The sequence below is a fragment of the Jaculus jaculus genome, chromosome 1, assembly GCF_020740685.1.
Source record: "Jaculus jaculus isolate mJacJac1 chromosome 1, mJacJac1.mat.Y.cur, whole genome shotgun sequence".
Classification (NCBI taxonomy): Eukaryota; Metazoa; Chordata; class Mammalia; order Rodentia; family Dipodidae; genus Jaculus; species Jaculus jaculus.
This window is the reverse complement of record NC_059102.1, coordinates 297781693-297796542: the sequence shown is the minus strand read 5'-3', so window position 1 is coordinate 297796542 and position 14850 is coordinate 297781693. Positions and strand designations below refer to the sequence as shown.

Below are 14850 nucleotides of genomic sequence, written 5' to 3'. Positions count from 1 at the left end.
ATTTATTAATTTAAGAGAAAGAAGCTGGGCATGGTGGTGCATGCCTTTAATTCCAGCACATGGGAGGCAGAGGTAGGAGGATTGCCATGAGTTGGAGGCCACCCTGAGACTACATAGTGAATTCCAGGCCAGCCTGAGCTAGAGTGAAATCCTATCTCAAAAAAAAAAAAAAAAGAGAGAGAGAGAATATGAGTAGGTGCTCCAGGGCCTCCTGACAGTGCAAACAAACTCCAGATGCATGCTGTGCTTTGGGCATCTGGCTTTATGTGTGTACTGGAGAATCAAACCCAGGCCATCAGGCTTTGCAAGCAAGTGTCTTTAACCACAGAGGAAAGCATCTCACCAGTTTCCACTTTCTCCTCCCTCCTTCCCTCCCTTTCTTCCATCCTTCCTTCCTTCTCTCTTTTTCTGTTTCTTCTCTTTCTTCCCCTCTCTTTCTCCTCCTCACTTTGTTACCAGTCTCAAACTCATGCACTGAAATCCCCCTCATCCCAACCCCTTCCAAGCAGCTGAGACTGTAGACATGTGCTACCACTGCCTGTACTTGTAATTCATTTTTTATAAGTGAATGCCTCTTTTAATGAAGTTAAGTACCAAAAAGTTTATAATGTGATAAGCTTGAAATAAACTCTCTGCTTTAGGAACTGAGCATGCCATTCTCAGGAGGACAAGATAGCTTTTCTAAATTTACCATGGAGATGGTTCGACAATATATGAAAGAAGAGGAAATGCGTGCAGCTCACCAGTCTTCACTGCTGCGTCTCCGTGAGAAGGCCTTGAAGGAGAAAACTAAGGCTGAATTAGCTTGGCTGGAACATCAGAAAAAGTAAGTTCTTTCAGTAAGCAAAGTTTTCCCTATCTAAATCCTTTAGTAAGAAGAAAATGCTTCGGGCTGGAGAGATGGCTTAGCGGTTAAGCATTTGCCTGTAAAGCCTAAGGACCCCGGTTCAAGGTTCAATTCTCCAGGACCCACGTGAACCAGATGCACAAGGGAGCGCACACATCTGGAGTTCATTTGCAGGAGGCCCTGGCATGCCCATTCTGTCTTTATCTCTCTTTCTCTGTCTCTCTGTCTCTTCCTCTCTCTGTCACTGTCAAATAAATAAATAAAAATAAACAAAAAAAAAGAATAAAGATTAAAAAAGAAGAAGAAGAAAATGCTTTATATCCTAAAATGTCCCTCTTGGGTTGGAGAGATGGTTCAGTGGTTAAAGGCGCTCACTCTGTTACTTGTAGGCATCTGCGAGACAAAGGAGAGGATGACAAAATGCCCCCACTGCGGAAGAGACAGCGGGGTTTGCTTCTGAGATTACAGCAAGAAAAGGTATGTTACAAACATTACCTCTTTAATGTAATGTGTTCTAAAGTAGGTTAGTTTGTGGAATATGTTACTTTGCCTAATCACTTTCTAATTATCACTTTTAAGATTGAGTTGATTTCTTGGTAATTTAACACATTTCTCTTACATTAAAATTGTGTCATTGCACCGGGTGTGGTGGCACACACCTTTGATCCCAGCACTCAGGAGGCAGAGGTAGGTGGATCACTATGAGTTCAAGCCCAATGTGGGACTACAGAGTGAATTCCAGGTCAACCTAGGCTGGAGTGAGACCCTACCTTGAAAAGAAAAACCAAAAAATAAAAGTAAATGTGTCATTGTCAGTATAGGCAATCAAATAAGGCTTTGTGGAATACAGAGAATAAAGTACTTCATTTTAGAATGTGCATTTAAAATTTTTAAGATATGGGCCAGGAGTGGTGGTGCACGCCTTTAATCCCAGCCCTCGGGAGGCAGAGGTAGGAGGATTGCTGTGAGTTTGAGGCCACCCTGAGACCTCATAGTGAATTCCAGGTCAGCCTGGGCTAGAGCGAGACCCTGCCTTGAAAAACAAAAACAAAATGATTTTTATTTTGAGGTTAATAGTGATACTAATTAGTGATTTTATATTCTATAGTGAGATGTGTTAACATTTGGAAAATGTGTATTGCACAGTGAACCTACATTATTCTGCTGACCAATTCATTATGCTGAAAAAAAATGAAGCCATACAATAAAGAGATCTGCAAAGCTATAATTGTCACTCTATTAATTTTATTTTAAATATATAGTTATTTTCTCTTACAATACCATTGATTACTCACAAGAGAATGAACTTGGAAGTGGACAAATAATGAGTGTCTTAGTGGTTTTCTAAAAGGTTCTTGGGAGTCCTAGGAGCTGATGTTCACATTTTGAAAGCCTGTGCTCCAGGAAAGTTCATGTAAATTCCTAAGGAAACCAAAAGCATGACTTCGTTGGAGCATTCTTTGTAAGAATGGTATTTTATATCACATCAGAATATGGAAATTAACAGAAACATCAAAGGCATTATCTGTACTAATAAAGTGCTTGCCTAGTATATACAAGGCCCTAGGTTGGATTCCTAGAAACACACACATATACATGCAACACACAAATGCATTATTTTGTAAACAAGGTTAAGTAAAGCAGGATTGAAAGTATGTACACATAATATTAATTGTAAAATGCTTTAAAACATGCAAATTAAGCAGTATATGCTTTATTGGGAGTAAGTACATATATTTGTAGAATTTTTAAAGAGTGTACTAGAAGGATACATATATATATGTATATGTATATATGTATGTATGTATGTATGTATGTATGTATGTATGTATGTATGTATGTATCAAGCCTTTGATAATAGTTATCTTTGAGGAGCTGTAATACAGTATGGAGAGTAGTTTTCTCTATAGTGTTTTATTTCTGTGAAAATTATTAATTGTGGCCCTGCAGGGATGGCTTAGCAGTTAAGGCATTTGCCTGCAAAGCCAAAGGACCCTGGTTTGATTCCCCAGGACCCACATTAGCCAGATGCACAAGGGGGCGCACACATCTGGAGTTCATTTGCAGTGGCTGGAAGCCCTGACATGCCCATTCTCTCTCTCTCTCTTCTCCCCCTTTCTCTGTCAAATAATAAATAAATAAAAATTAGTAATTTGTATCATTTTATTACAAATTAAAAACTAGGGGGCTGGAGAGATGGCTTAGCAATTAAGAGCTTGCCTGTGAAGCCTAGGACCCTGGTTTGAGGCTTAATTCCCCAGTACCCATGTAAACCAGATGCTCAAGGTGGCATATGCATCTGGAGTTCAATTGCAGTGGCTGGAGGCCCTGGTGCACCCATTCTCTCTCTCTCTCTCTCTCTCTCTTTCTCTCTTTCTCGTTCTCTTGTCTGTTACTCTTAAATCAATAAATTAATTTAAAATAAAATATTTAAAAAATAAACAAATTAAGAACTAGGAGGAACTATGACTGAGTTAACATTTTGTTGACTTAGCGTTTGTTGACTTAGCGTTTTATGACAAGAGATCATCTTCATGTACTTAGAGTTTGGTGACAAGAGATCGTCTTCATGTACTTAAGAGTTTTATAACAAGAGATCGTCTTCATGTACTTAGAGTTTTATGACAAGAGATGGACTTCACATACTGTGCTGCAGTTTTGGGGTCCAGAGTGTTATCTATACTGCATTTGCTGGTTGTTTTGTTAAATTAAAATAACAGATTTTTAATGTCTTTATTTTGCATACCATTGATAAGACAGACTTAAATTACTGAAAGAGGATGTTCCTAGCAGATTTTGACTGTTATTAGCAGAATAGTGTTATCTTTTGTCCACTAAATTAGCAACCAACAAAGTGTATGGAGAGTAATCTATGCAGTGTTGTCCTAAATGTTACTCTGTTTGAACTATAAGTGCATATACTCTGTTTTTGAGTTGTTTGTTCGTTTTAGGACAGAGCCTCTCACTTTGTAGCCTAGGCTGGCCTGGAATTTGCTATAGAGCCCAAGCTGGCCTCAAATTCACCAACTTTCTGCCTCAGCCTCCCAAGTGCTAGGGTTCTAGGTGAGCACCACCATTCCCAGTTTGAAAGCATTTTTTAAAAATTGTCTTAAGGGCCAGAAAGTGATTCATTATCCTTGGCTAATGAGCTAGGTGTAATGCCACAACCTTTAATTCCAACACTCAGGAGGCTGAGGAAGGAGGATTTCTATGAGCTTGAAGCTAGCTTATGTTTTAGAGTAAGTTCCAGGTCATCCTGGCCTAGAGTGAGACCCTGCCTCAAAACACACACACACCAAAAACAAACAAACAAAAACCTCACTCATTATCATTGGCTCTTACAAAGAATTAATCCACAGTGTAAAACAGAAAGATTAAAGCATTATTTGGTATAGTGAAAAATTTCTAGTCTTAAGAGGTTTACAATAAAATGATGATTACATTAATCAGTTCACTTGCTATGCAGCTGTTAATCAGGTAAATGTAAAATTACGGATAGCATTGTGGGAAAATGTGAAAGGTATGCTAAGTTTAAAAGGGGCTACCAAGTTATTAGTATGTTTTAACTGTAATTATTGAAATTGAGCTCATCTTAAATTGTTTTAGAGTAATGGGGTATATGTTATTTTTTCCTACCTCACTTTGAAAATTCAGTATTGCATTTATCTTGTAAAAATACATATATGTATATATTTGTAATATATGTAATTAGATTTTTAAAAAATATTACTGTCTTACCTCTTTAAATTCCAGGCAGAAATAAAGCGTCTTCAAGAAGCCAATAAGGCAGCACGGAAAGAAAGACAGCTGATTCTTAAGCAGCAGGAGGAGATAGAAAGGATACGGCAGACCACCATAAAACTGCAGGAGAAGTTGAAGTCTGCAGGGGAGAATAAAGTGGTAAGTTATCAAATTATTATTAGTTTCTTTTCTGTCTCATGTTGCTTGCTATCACCTTAGCCATATTCTGATATGGTAGGTTAATTTCATTCAAACAGCGATACAAAAATGAAGTAGAAAAAGTCCTTTTTATGTATTAAGAGCCCTCTTTCTTGGAGTATTAATGTTTTGAAAGAAGCATGTGGTTTTCTTATTAGCTTAAACTTTAAGAATTCTTTCATAGCCATAATTTAACTTCCTCTGAATTAACTCTTTGGCTTTTTACATGGTACCTATTTCAGCTATCTAATTTATTTTGAAACAGGGTCTCACTGTAATCCAAGCTGACCTGGAACTCACTGGTAGACTAGGCTGGCCGGTGATTTGCCTACCTCAGACTCCACAGTACTAGGATTAAAGGCAGGCCACCATGTCAGGCCACTTTTAATTTTATAGTGATAATGATAATTTTATAGTGATATAAAATTCAAAGGAAATATTTTGACAAGAACAAAAATTTTAAGGTATTATGAAGTATCAACGTAGTGTTGGAAAATCCCAAACTATATAACAGTCTTATTTTTTAAAATACCTAATACTCTGTGCTTTGATTTTTCAAATAATTTCAAATTTACTTGAAAGTTTTAAACTTATTACAGTTTCCTGAATCACTTGACACCCCAGTCTAGTCCTGTGTTGTCTTCTGCCCTCACACACCAGCCTGTTCTAATGAGTTTAGGACTGAATTGTTCAGGAATGAAAATGGTGAAGAGAAGGACTCCACTTTGTTTATGTAATTCACAAAATTAAAAGTCATGATTACCTATACCCAACTTCCTGAAAAGAAATGAGTGTATAGTCATCAGGGAAATGCAGATTAAAACTACATTGAGATTCCATCTCACTCCTGTCAGATTGGCCACCATCATGAAAACAAATGATCATAAATGTTGGCGGGGATGTGGAAAAAAAGGAACCCTTCTGCACTGCTGGTGGGAATGCAATCTGGTCCAGCCATTGTGGAAAACAGTGTGGAGGTTCCTAAAGCAGCTAGAGATTGATCTACCATATGACCCAGCTATAGCACTCCTAGGCATATATCCAAAGGATTCATCTCATTTCCTTAGAAGTACATGCTCAACCATGTTTATTGCTGCTCAATTTATAATAGCTGGGAAATGGAACCAGCCTAGATGTCCCTCAACAGATGAGTGGATAATGAAGATGTGGTACATTTATACAATGGAGTTCTACTCAGCGGTAAAGAAAAATGAAGTTATGAAATTTGCAGAAAAATGGATGGACCTGGAAAGTATTATACTAAGTCAGGTAACCCAGGCCCAGAAAGCCAAGCGCCACATGTTCTCCCTCATATGGGGATCCTAGCTACAGATGACTGGGCTTCTGTGTGAGAATGAAAATACTTAGTAGCAGAGGCCAGTAAGTTGAAAATGAGACATAAAGGGTGGAGAAAGGAAGGGAGGAGGATACTTAATAGGTTGATATTGTATATATGTAATTACAATGATTGTAATGGGGAGGTAATATGATTGAGAATGGAATTTCAAACGGGAAAGTGTGGGGGTGGGGAGGGAGGGAATTACCATGGGATATATTTTATAATCATGGAAAATGTTAATAAAAATTAAAAAAAAAAAAAAAAAAAAAAAAAGAAATGAGTGTACATAAGCTTTTAAGTTTTACTTTTTTAAAAATTTGTTTTTATTTATTTGCAAGCAGAGATAGGAGAGGCAGAGAGAGAAAGAGAGAGAATGGGCATGCCAGGGCCTTTAGCTGCTGCAAACCAACTCCAGATGCTTGTGCCACTTTGTGTGTCTAATTTTACATGGGTCCTGGGGAATCAAACTTGTATTGTTAGGCTTTGCAGACAGGTGCCTTAACTGCTGAGTCATCTCTTGAGCCTATCACTTTTTTGTGTGTGACAGATGTAGTCATGGCTGGCCTGGTACTTGCTCTGTAGCTCAGGCTGGCCTCAGCTAATTCTCCTTCCTCAGTTTCCACAGTCCTGAGATTATAGGAATATGCCATTGTGCTTGTCTTAAAATTCCTCCCTCCCTCCCTCCATTCCTTTGCTTTCCCTTTCTTTCTTTTTTGAAGCAGAGTTAGAATTTATTAAGAGATTCCAGTATGAATTTACCTAGGTGATAAGTAGAAAGAGAGAGAAATAGACACAACTGTTTGGGAAAGGAGAGTACACACCCAAGCATGTAGGCTTCGCAAGAGAGTCACCTTTGAGTTTGACTTTTTGCTTATTAAAGTAATTTATTGATTAAGCTAGAAGTTCCTAAATGTTTTCTGCATAAGCGTTTTTTAAAAATATATATATATATATTTTTAAATTTATTTATTTGAGAGCGACAGACACAGAGAGAAAGACAGATAGAGGGGGAGAGAGAGAATGGGCGCGCCAGGGCTTCCAGCCTCTGCAAACGAACTCCAGACGCGTGCGCCCCCTTGTGCATCTGGCTAACGTGGGACCTGGGGAACCGAGCCTCGAACCGGGGTCCTTAGGCTTCACAGGCAAGCGCTTAACCGCTAAGCCATCTCTCCAGCCCATTATTTATTTTTTTAACTTTTGTTTATTTGAGAGAGAGAGAGAGAATGAAAACACCAGAGCATCCAGCCACTGCAAATGAACTCCAGATGCAAGCACCACCTTGTGCATCTGTCTTTATGTGGGTTCTGGGGAATCAAACCTGGGTCCTTTGGCTCTGCAGGCAAGTGCCTAAACCACTAATCCATCTCTCCAGCCCTCTATAAGCTTTTAAATACCTGTGAAAATAATTATTTTCTATTAGGAATAAAGCCACTGTCTTTTCTAGTATGTTTATGTCTTTTGTTTATTGTTTCTATATACACAGTATTTGTTTTACATAGTTACGGTGTCTGTTTTTGTATCATTTTAAGCAGTGCAGAGGATTAAACCCAAAATCTCATTCTCACTAAGCAAGCACTCTACAGTTTATCTACTCCTCTAGCCCCTTGGATTCCTTTTGAGTACTTCAGCTTTTAGGTACTAGATTAGTACTGACAGATGTCTTTTAGATTTCATGTTTCAGTTCTTGGCAATTCTTTTTCTTTTATTAAACCATCATACATAGTATAGTATCTGTCTATCTGTGCTTTCTCCCTCCCCACCTTCCTCTGTAGTAAAAAGGTTCATAACAGGCTGGAGGGATTGCTTAGTGGTCTTTGCATTTGCCTGTAAAGCCAAAAGACCCAGGTTTGATTCCCCAGGACCCACATAATCCAGATGCACAAGGTGGCGCATGTGTCTGGAGTTTGTTTGCAGTGGCTGAAGGACCTGGCACCCTCTCCCCTTTTTCTCTGTCTCTCTCTCACACAAATAAATAAAATAAAAAAGGTTTTAACATAAAATTAACTTTTTTGTTGTTGTTAGTATCTCACTATGTGTCCCAGGCAGGCTTCAAACTCCTGATCTTCCTGCCTTAGCCTACTGGGTGCTATCATGACAGATGTGGACCACCACACCTGACAGATTTACTATTTCAACTATTTTTCATTGTGTGATATATTTTTGTTCTTCAATTAGTGTCTTAATTTTCAGCTGTTACTACAAACATTGTTTTCACCTTAAAGTTAATTTTGAATTGGCAGTGTTTAAGATCCTTTTAAACTCCAGTAACATTTTTCTCCTTTTTGTTTTCAGGACTCTCACAGTGATGATGATATGAAGAATAGTAAGGCAGTTAGTCCCGGTCCAACTGATTTAGAGACTCGCAGTCCTTCTCCCATTTCAATTTCCAGCAGTGAAACTAGCAGCATCATGCAGAAACTGAAGAACATGAGAAGCCGCATGGATGAAAAGTAATTCATTTTATAAGTATCTCCTCTGTAGTTAAATTGAAAGTAGTAGCAATAAGTAATGTTTTTAATATACTTTGTTAAATTAGATTAAGATGAAATATTTTCTGAATTAAGTAACATTTTAGCAGAAATACTGGATAAGTTAGTAGTCAATTAACTGTAGATATTATTTATAAAACCATTTTCCTCATTTTAATATGGACAGATTTCTTATTTAAAAACCACAGTAGTGTTTGCATGTGTACTTGTGACAATATTTTTTCCTTTCTTTAATTAAGAGAGAGACACAGAGGGCAAGACACTGTATCTCCTGACCTCTCAGTTCTCTGCTCTGGCAGTTCTCAGACTTACTCAAGTACAACTAACATTTTAGCATTGCAAGTTTGAGACCAGAGAAGCTGGGATTCTTTTTAGGGTATGGATGATGTGTCTTTAAAAAAAAAAAAAAAAGAATTATTGAGTTTATTTAGGGAGAAATCACAAATTGTGGTATTTAAGAAAAATTGTGGTTTAGAAAAAGGCTGGAGCTGAGTCATAAGCATGTGGAAAGTATGGAAACACACAGTCATGTGGAAGACACAGTATCCACCTTGAATCACCCCATGGAAGAAAGTTAAGAGTAAGTGATGATGACTTAAGAATAGGAGAGAGAAAGAACCAAAGTTGAGACCAGGAAATTCAGATGAGAAACGGGTAATAAAGAGGGTTACACCCGTGGTTACCCCAAGTTTACAGAAGTTACACAGGTAGCAGGTCCAGAGTTTAGAGGAAATGCCCACGTGGTAGATCTAGTGTGACAAGGAAATATACACATGGTAGACACCGATCAGAGGAAAGTCATACATGTAATTTGATGTGTCTTTTGTTGTTGTTGTTCTTTTCTTGTTTCTTGTTTGGAGACAGGGTCTCACTCTGAAGCCCAAGCTGACTGGAATGTATTATGTAGCTCAGGCTGACCTGACACTCATGGTAAATGACAATCCTCCTACCTCAGCCTCCAGACTGTTAGGATTACAGGTGTGAACCACTAAGCCTTGTGATGATTTCTTATTTTTACATTCTTCTAAAAGATTTTTAAGAGATTTTGTTTTTGGAGATAGGGTTTTGTTTATACAACTTGCCTAGATCTTGCTGTGTAGCATAGGCTGGCCTTAGCCTTAGACTCCTCCTGCCTCCCAAGTGGTAAATGGGATTATGAGTGTACACATCTTCATGTGTGGAAACGTGTGTGCATGTGCATGCATGGAGGCCAGAGGGCAATATCAGGTGTCCTCTTCAGTGACTTTCCACCCTACTTTTTAATTTTTTTTTAAACTTTATTTCTTTATTTGAGAGAGAAAGATAGAGAATTGGCTCAGCAGGGCTTCAGCCACTGCAAATGAACTCCAGACACATGCACCGCCTTGTGCATCTGGCTTCCATGAGTCCTGGGGACTTGAACCTTGGTCCTTTGGCTTTGAAGGCAAGTGCCTTACTCACACAGACATCTCTCCAACCTGTCCACCCTGCTTTTTTCAGACAAGCTCTGTCACTGAACCCAGAATTCACAGATTCAGCTAGACTGGCTAGCCGTAAGTCCTGGGGATTTGAACTCAGCTCCTCATATTTGCATGATAAGCACTTTATGCACTGAGCCATCTCCCCAGCTCCTAAGTTCCTTTTTAAAGAAGACTTTCCCCTGCTTGGATACAGCTCACTTGTACATAAGTTCATCTTATAGTTTACTCTCTTGATGTACATTTAATTAAATAGGGTTTGTAAAGTAGCCTTTGTTCTTGTTTGTGTAACCTCTACCCCATATCGGCCTTTATTGAAATCCACTAAATATGGGAAGCAGAACCACTATAGATTTTTCTTGATTGCCATTTTAAGTTAGCAACTTGAATCATAGAAAGAACTTAAATTATTATTTTGATACATGTGACACCAGCCTCTGATTTAGTTATAGTCAAACAGTTGTAAGCAAAACTCTTACTTTCTATAAATGTGGTTCTACATGGGTACGTAATTGTAAGAAAGCCACTTTGTACCTTCAAAATACTTAAAATGAATATGAAAATAAGTTTTTGAAAATAGCAGGTGGTGATATGCACCTGTAGTCTGTCCACTAAGGAGGCTAAAATAGGAAGAGCATGAGTTCAAGGCCAGTGTAGGCTATGCAGTAAGTTGTAGGCCAGCCTAGGCTCTATAGTGAGGTCTTATCCCAAAAATCTTAACTATGATTAGATAGATAGATGGATGGATGGATGAGGGAGGGAGGGAGGGAAGAAGGACAAGTGTTTTTTTAATCCAAAGTTTTCAAAAACTTTGTCTAATATATGTGTGCATGTGCGAGTTACAGTATGTCGATGCTGCAGCACATTGCAGAAGTCGGAGAACAATCTTGAGTATCAGTCCCTCTTTCACCTTCCTGTGAGCCAGGTTGGTCTTGTCCTTTGCTGGGCTAGCTAGCCAGTGAGATTCACTGCCTTTCTTCTGGCCATAGGTATGCTGGGATGACAGGTGGCTATCTCCAGCTTTATGTGGGTTCTGGGGGTCCAAGCACATTGAGCCATCTCCCCAGATCTCTATTTTTTTCTAATGAACCAAAGTTGGAATTTATTAAGAAAAGGTTTGAATACAAATTTAAGAATGGAGAGAGACGCCAGGAGTGGTGGCACATGGGGAGGCAGAGGTAGGAGGATCCCCTGAGTTCCAGACCAGCCTGAGACTCCATAGTGAAATCCAGGTCAGCCTGGGCTAGAGTGAGACCTTACCTCAAAAAAAAAAAAGGAATGGAGAAAGAAAGAGAAGGAAAGGAGATATGTGTTCTTGGGTTGTCGGTTTCTCAGGAGAGAAACATTTAAACATTTAAGTTTCTCAACAATAGCTATATATAATTACAACTTTGGTGACTGTTACATTGTTTAAAGGGTTCAAAAGACAAAAAGTTTGATATAGTTATTTTTATCTAAAAAACAGTAAATGAAATGATAAGACATATTGTAGGTATTAAAAAAGGTTAAAAGCCGGGCATGGTGGCGCACGCCTTTAATCCCAGCACTCGGGAGGCAGAGGTAGGAGGATCGCCGTGATTTCAAGGCCACCCTGAGACTCTGTAGTGAATTCCAGGTCAGCCTGGGCTAGAGTGAGACCCTACCTTGAAAAAAAAAAAAAAGAAAAGAGGTTAAAGTGAGCTGAAGATGTAGTTCAGTTGGTGGAGTGCTTGTCTAGCATGCATGAAACCTTGGGTTCAGTCCTCAATATCACATAAACTGAATGTGGTGATACACTCAGGAGGTAAAGGCAGAAGTATCATATGTTCAAGATCATCTTTACCTGTCTTTAAAAAATAAAGGTCAAAAGTATTCTTATTATAAATCAGATTATAAATCATGTTTATAATATTCATGGTAAGATTTTCCTTACTTTTCAGGGGCAAGGAACCCTTTCCATATCTCTTAATTTTTCCTACTAATGACACATTTTTAAAATTAAAGATAAAATCCCAAATATTTACATATATGTGAATATTCCATCATTTCCATTGGGATAAATAAGATTTCTTCAAACAAGGGGCTGGGGAGATGGCTTAGCAGTTTGACACACTTGCTTGTAAAGCAGCCTCCTACATAAAGCCAGATGCAAAAAGTGACACAGGGCTAAAGAGATTGCTTAACAGTTAAGACGCTTGACTGCAAAGACTAGGGCCCATTTTCCACTCCCTAGAACCCACATAAGCCAAATGCACAAGGTGATGCAAACACAGAGGTGGCACATGTGCACAAAGTGGTGCACACATCTGGAATTTCATGATGATTCATTCATGATGTAAAATGCAGTGCATTCAGTTCAACTTAAAAGTCCCCATAGTTTTTATCAATCCCAATGATGTTCAAACATCCCTGTAGTACAAAGTCTTTTAACTAAGCTGTAGTATGTATATATGTATGTATGTGTGTATGTATGTATATATGTATCCATCCATCCATATATCCATCTATCCATACATACAAATGCACAGAATAAGCATCTGCACTGCAAAATATGGCATCGGGCATAGCAAAGAAATATTGAACCAATACAAGATTTAAAACAAATGTCAAACTCTGTAGCTCCAAGTCTGACAACTCTAGTCAGTGACAAGGCTCCAAGGCCAATAATTCTAACCAGCAGCAAGTCTCTGGAATTCCAATTCCACCCCTCCAGCTATGCTACTCACAGTCCTGGAAACCTTCATCTGGTGCTGACAGCTCTCCTTGGCAGCCATGCCATAATCCTGGCATCTCCATTGGGTCTCCACTGCAACTCATGGTTCATTCTCATGGCTTCATTGGGTTCCACACAGGTAATCCAACAAGCCTGCTTCACACTGCCCATGGCCATTTCCAAAAAACAAAACTGTTACAAATTTAAAGACCCTGTCTTTCCTGCATTTGTACCAGGTAGGCTACCAATTTGTTAATCCAGAGGGGAATAAAGCAGACTTTGAAGAACAGGACACTCCTTCAGCATTCAGGCCCCTTCAGAAGAATCTACATTCTTCCTGTTGTCCCAATGCAGGTCAGCTGCTCCAATCTCAGTGTCTGTAATCTTTCAAACAATTACAGCTGAAGGAGCAGCAGTTTCAGCCCAAAGATTTCATTGCTTTCTGTGCCATATCCTCTGATCACACCAGTCCATTTCTATGCAGTGCAAACATGCACAAGCTCTCAGGACATAGGCAGCCATACTGCAGCAGATTTCATATAGTCTGCATCATACTGCAGTTCCAACAAAGCTCTTACCCTCAAGAGCCACACCTCATAGTCCATAGTTCTTACTGCATTCAGGTCTCTCAACTCCTACCAGAATGGACCATTAAGCTGTACTAAAGCGCTGCAAGGTTTCCTAGGCAAAGGTTTTAAATCCGTCCACATTCCTCATGCAAATCACTTTCAAAAGGCCAAAGCCATAGAATCAGGTTTCTAGCAGCAACAGCCCCACTCCTCTGCTGCCAGTTTTACTGTTGCAGTCAACTGACATTGCTGGTAGAAAACACCTGGCCAAGAACAGCTTTTGGGAGGAAAGGGTTTATTTTGGCTTACAGACTGAAGGGGAAGTTCCATAATGGCAGGGGGAAATGATGGCATAAGCAGAGGGTGGATATCACCTCCTGGCAACATCAAGTGGACAATAGCAGCCGGAGAGTGTGCCAAACACTGGCAAGGTGATGCTAGCTATAACACCGATAAGCCTATCTCTAACAATACATTGCTTCTAGGAGTATCTAATTCCCAGATTGCCACTAGCTGGGGAACCTAGCACTCAGAACACATAAACTTATGGGGGACACCCAAATCAAACAATCACATGAGGGTTGCAAAAATAAACATATACTCTATCCTCAGAGAGCTTCCTGTCTGTGTAAAAAATAATGCATGGCAGGATCATTAGATTAGATAGATACACCTACACCAGTTGTTGCTAGGGAATACACACACCACACACATCAGCTGTTGCTAGGGAAGTTCAAAAAGAAAAGTTAAAGGTGAAGTTAAATTAATATGTCTACTTTCAACCTTATAGCTTGAAAAGAAAACTGTTTTAGAAATCTAAAGTTATCTTGAGCACGATCGTATTCCTCTGTTTAGTAGACATTGCATAAATAGACTTAAGGACAGACAGTACATCTTGAGTGATGCAGAAAAGGCTAATGACAAAGTCATCCCTTCATGATGAAAGTACTGAAGGAACTTGGAATAGAAGAAACATGTCTGAACATAGTAAATCCTATGTATGACAAACCTGCAGCCACCATTATATTAAATGGGGGAAAGACTCAAAACATTTCCTCCAAAAGAAGAACAAGGCAAAGGTGTACACTTTTTCCATTTTTACTTAATACAGTGTTGGAAGTCTTAGCTACAGCCGTAAGACAAGAAAAGCAATTAAAAGGGATACAAATAGGGGCTGGAGAAATGGCTTAGATGGTAAGGCATTTGCCTGCAAAACCAAAGGGCCCAGGTTCGTTTCCCCAAGACACAAAAGCCAAATATATAAGGTGGAGCATGCATCTGGAGTTTACTTGCAGGGCTAGAGGCCCTTGTGTTCTCATTTTCTCACCCCCTCCTTCTTTCTCTCTCAAATAATTAAAATATTTAAAAAAAAAACTTTTAAAAAGGGATACAAATGGGAACGGAAGAACTCAAAGCTTCCTTCTTTACAGATGATAGGGTTTTATACACAAAAAACCATAGGGACTCCTCTAGAAAACTCTTAGAACTGATAAACATTTTCAGTAAAGTGGCAGGTTA

The 14850-nt window shown here is 39.0% G+C and overlaps 1 protein-coding gene across 9 annotated transcripts in view; it reads left to right on the top strand.

The window, feature by feature from the left end:
• Window positions 1-14850, top strand: part of Cep350 (centrosomal protein 350) — a 193547-nt gene that overhangs the window by 122766 nt on the left and 55931 nt on the right. For all 9 annotated transcript variants that reach the window (XM_045161454.1, XM_045161431.1, XM_045161439.1 and 6 more), the window contains exons 24-27: window positions 642-826; window positions 1237-1324; window positions 4601-4747; window positions 8418-8575. In XM_045161454.1, the coding sequence (XP_045017389.1) occupies window positions 642-826; window positions 1237-1324; window positions 4601-4747; window positions 8418-8575 (578 nt within the window). The remainder of the gene's footprint in view (window positions 1-641; window positions 827-1236; window positions 1325-4600; window positions 4748-8417; window positions 8576-14850) is intronic.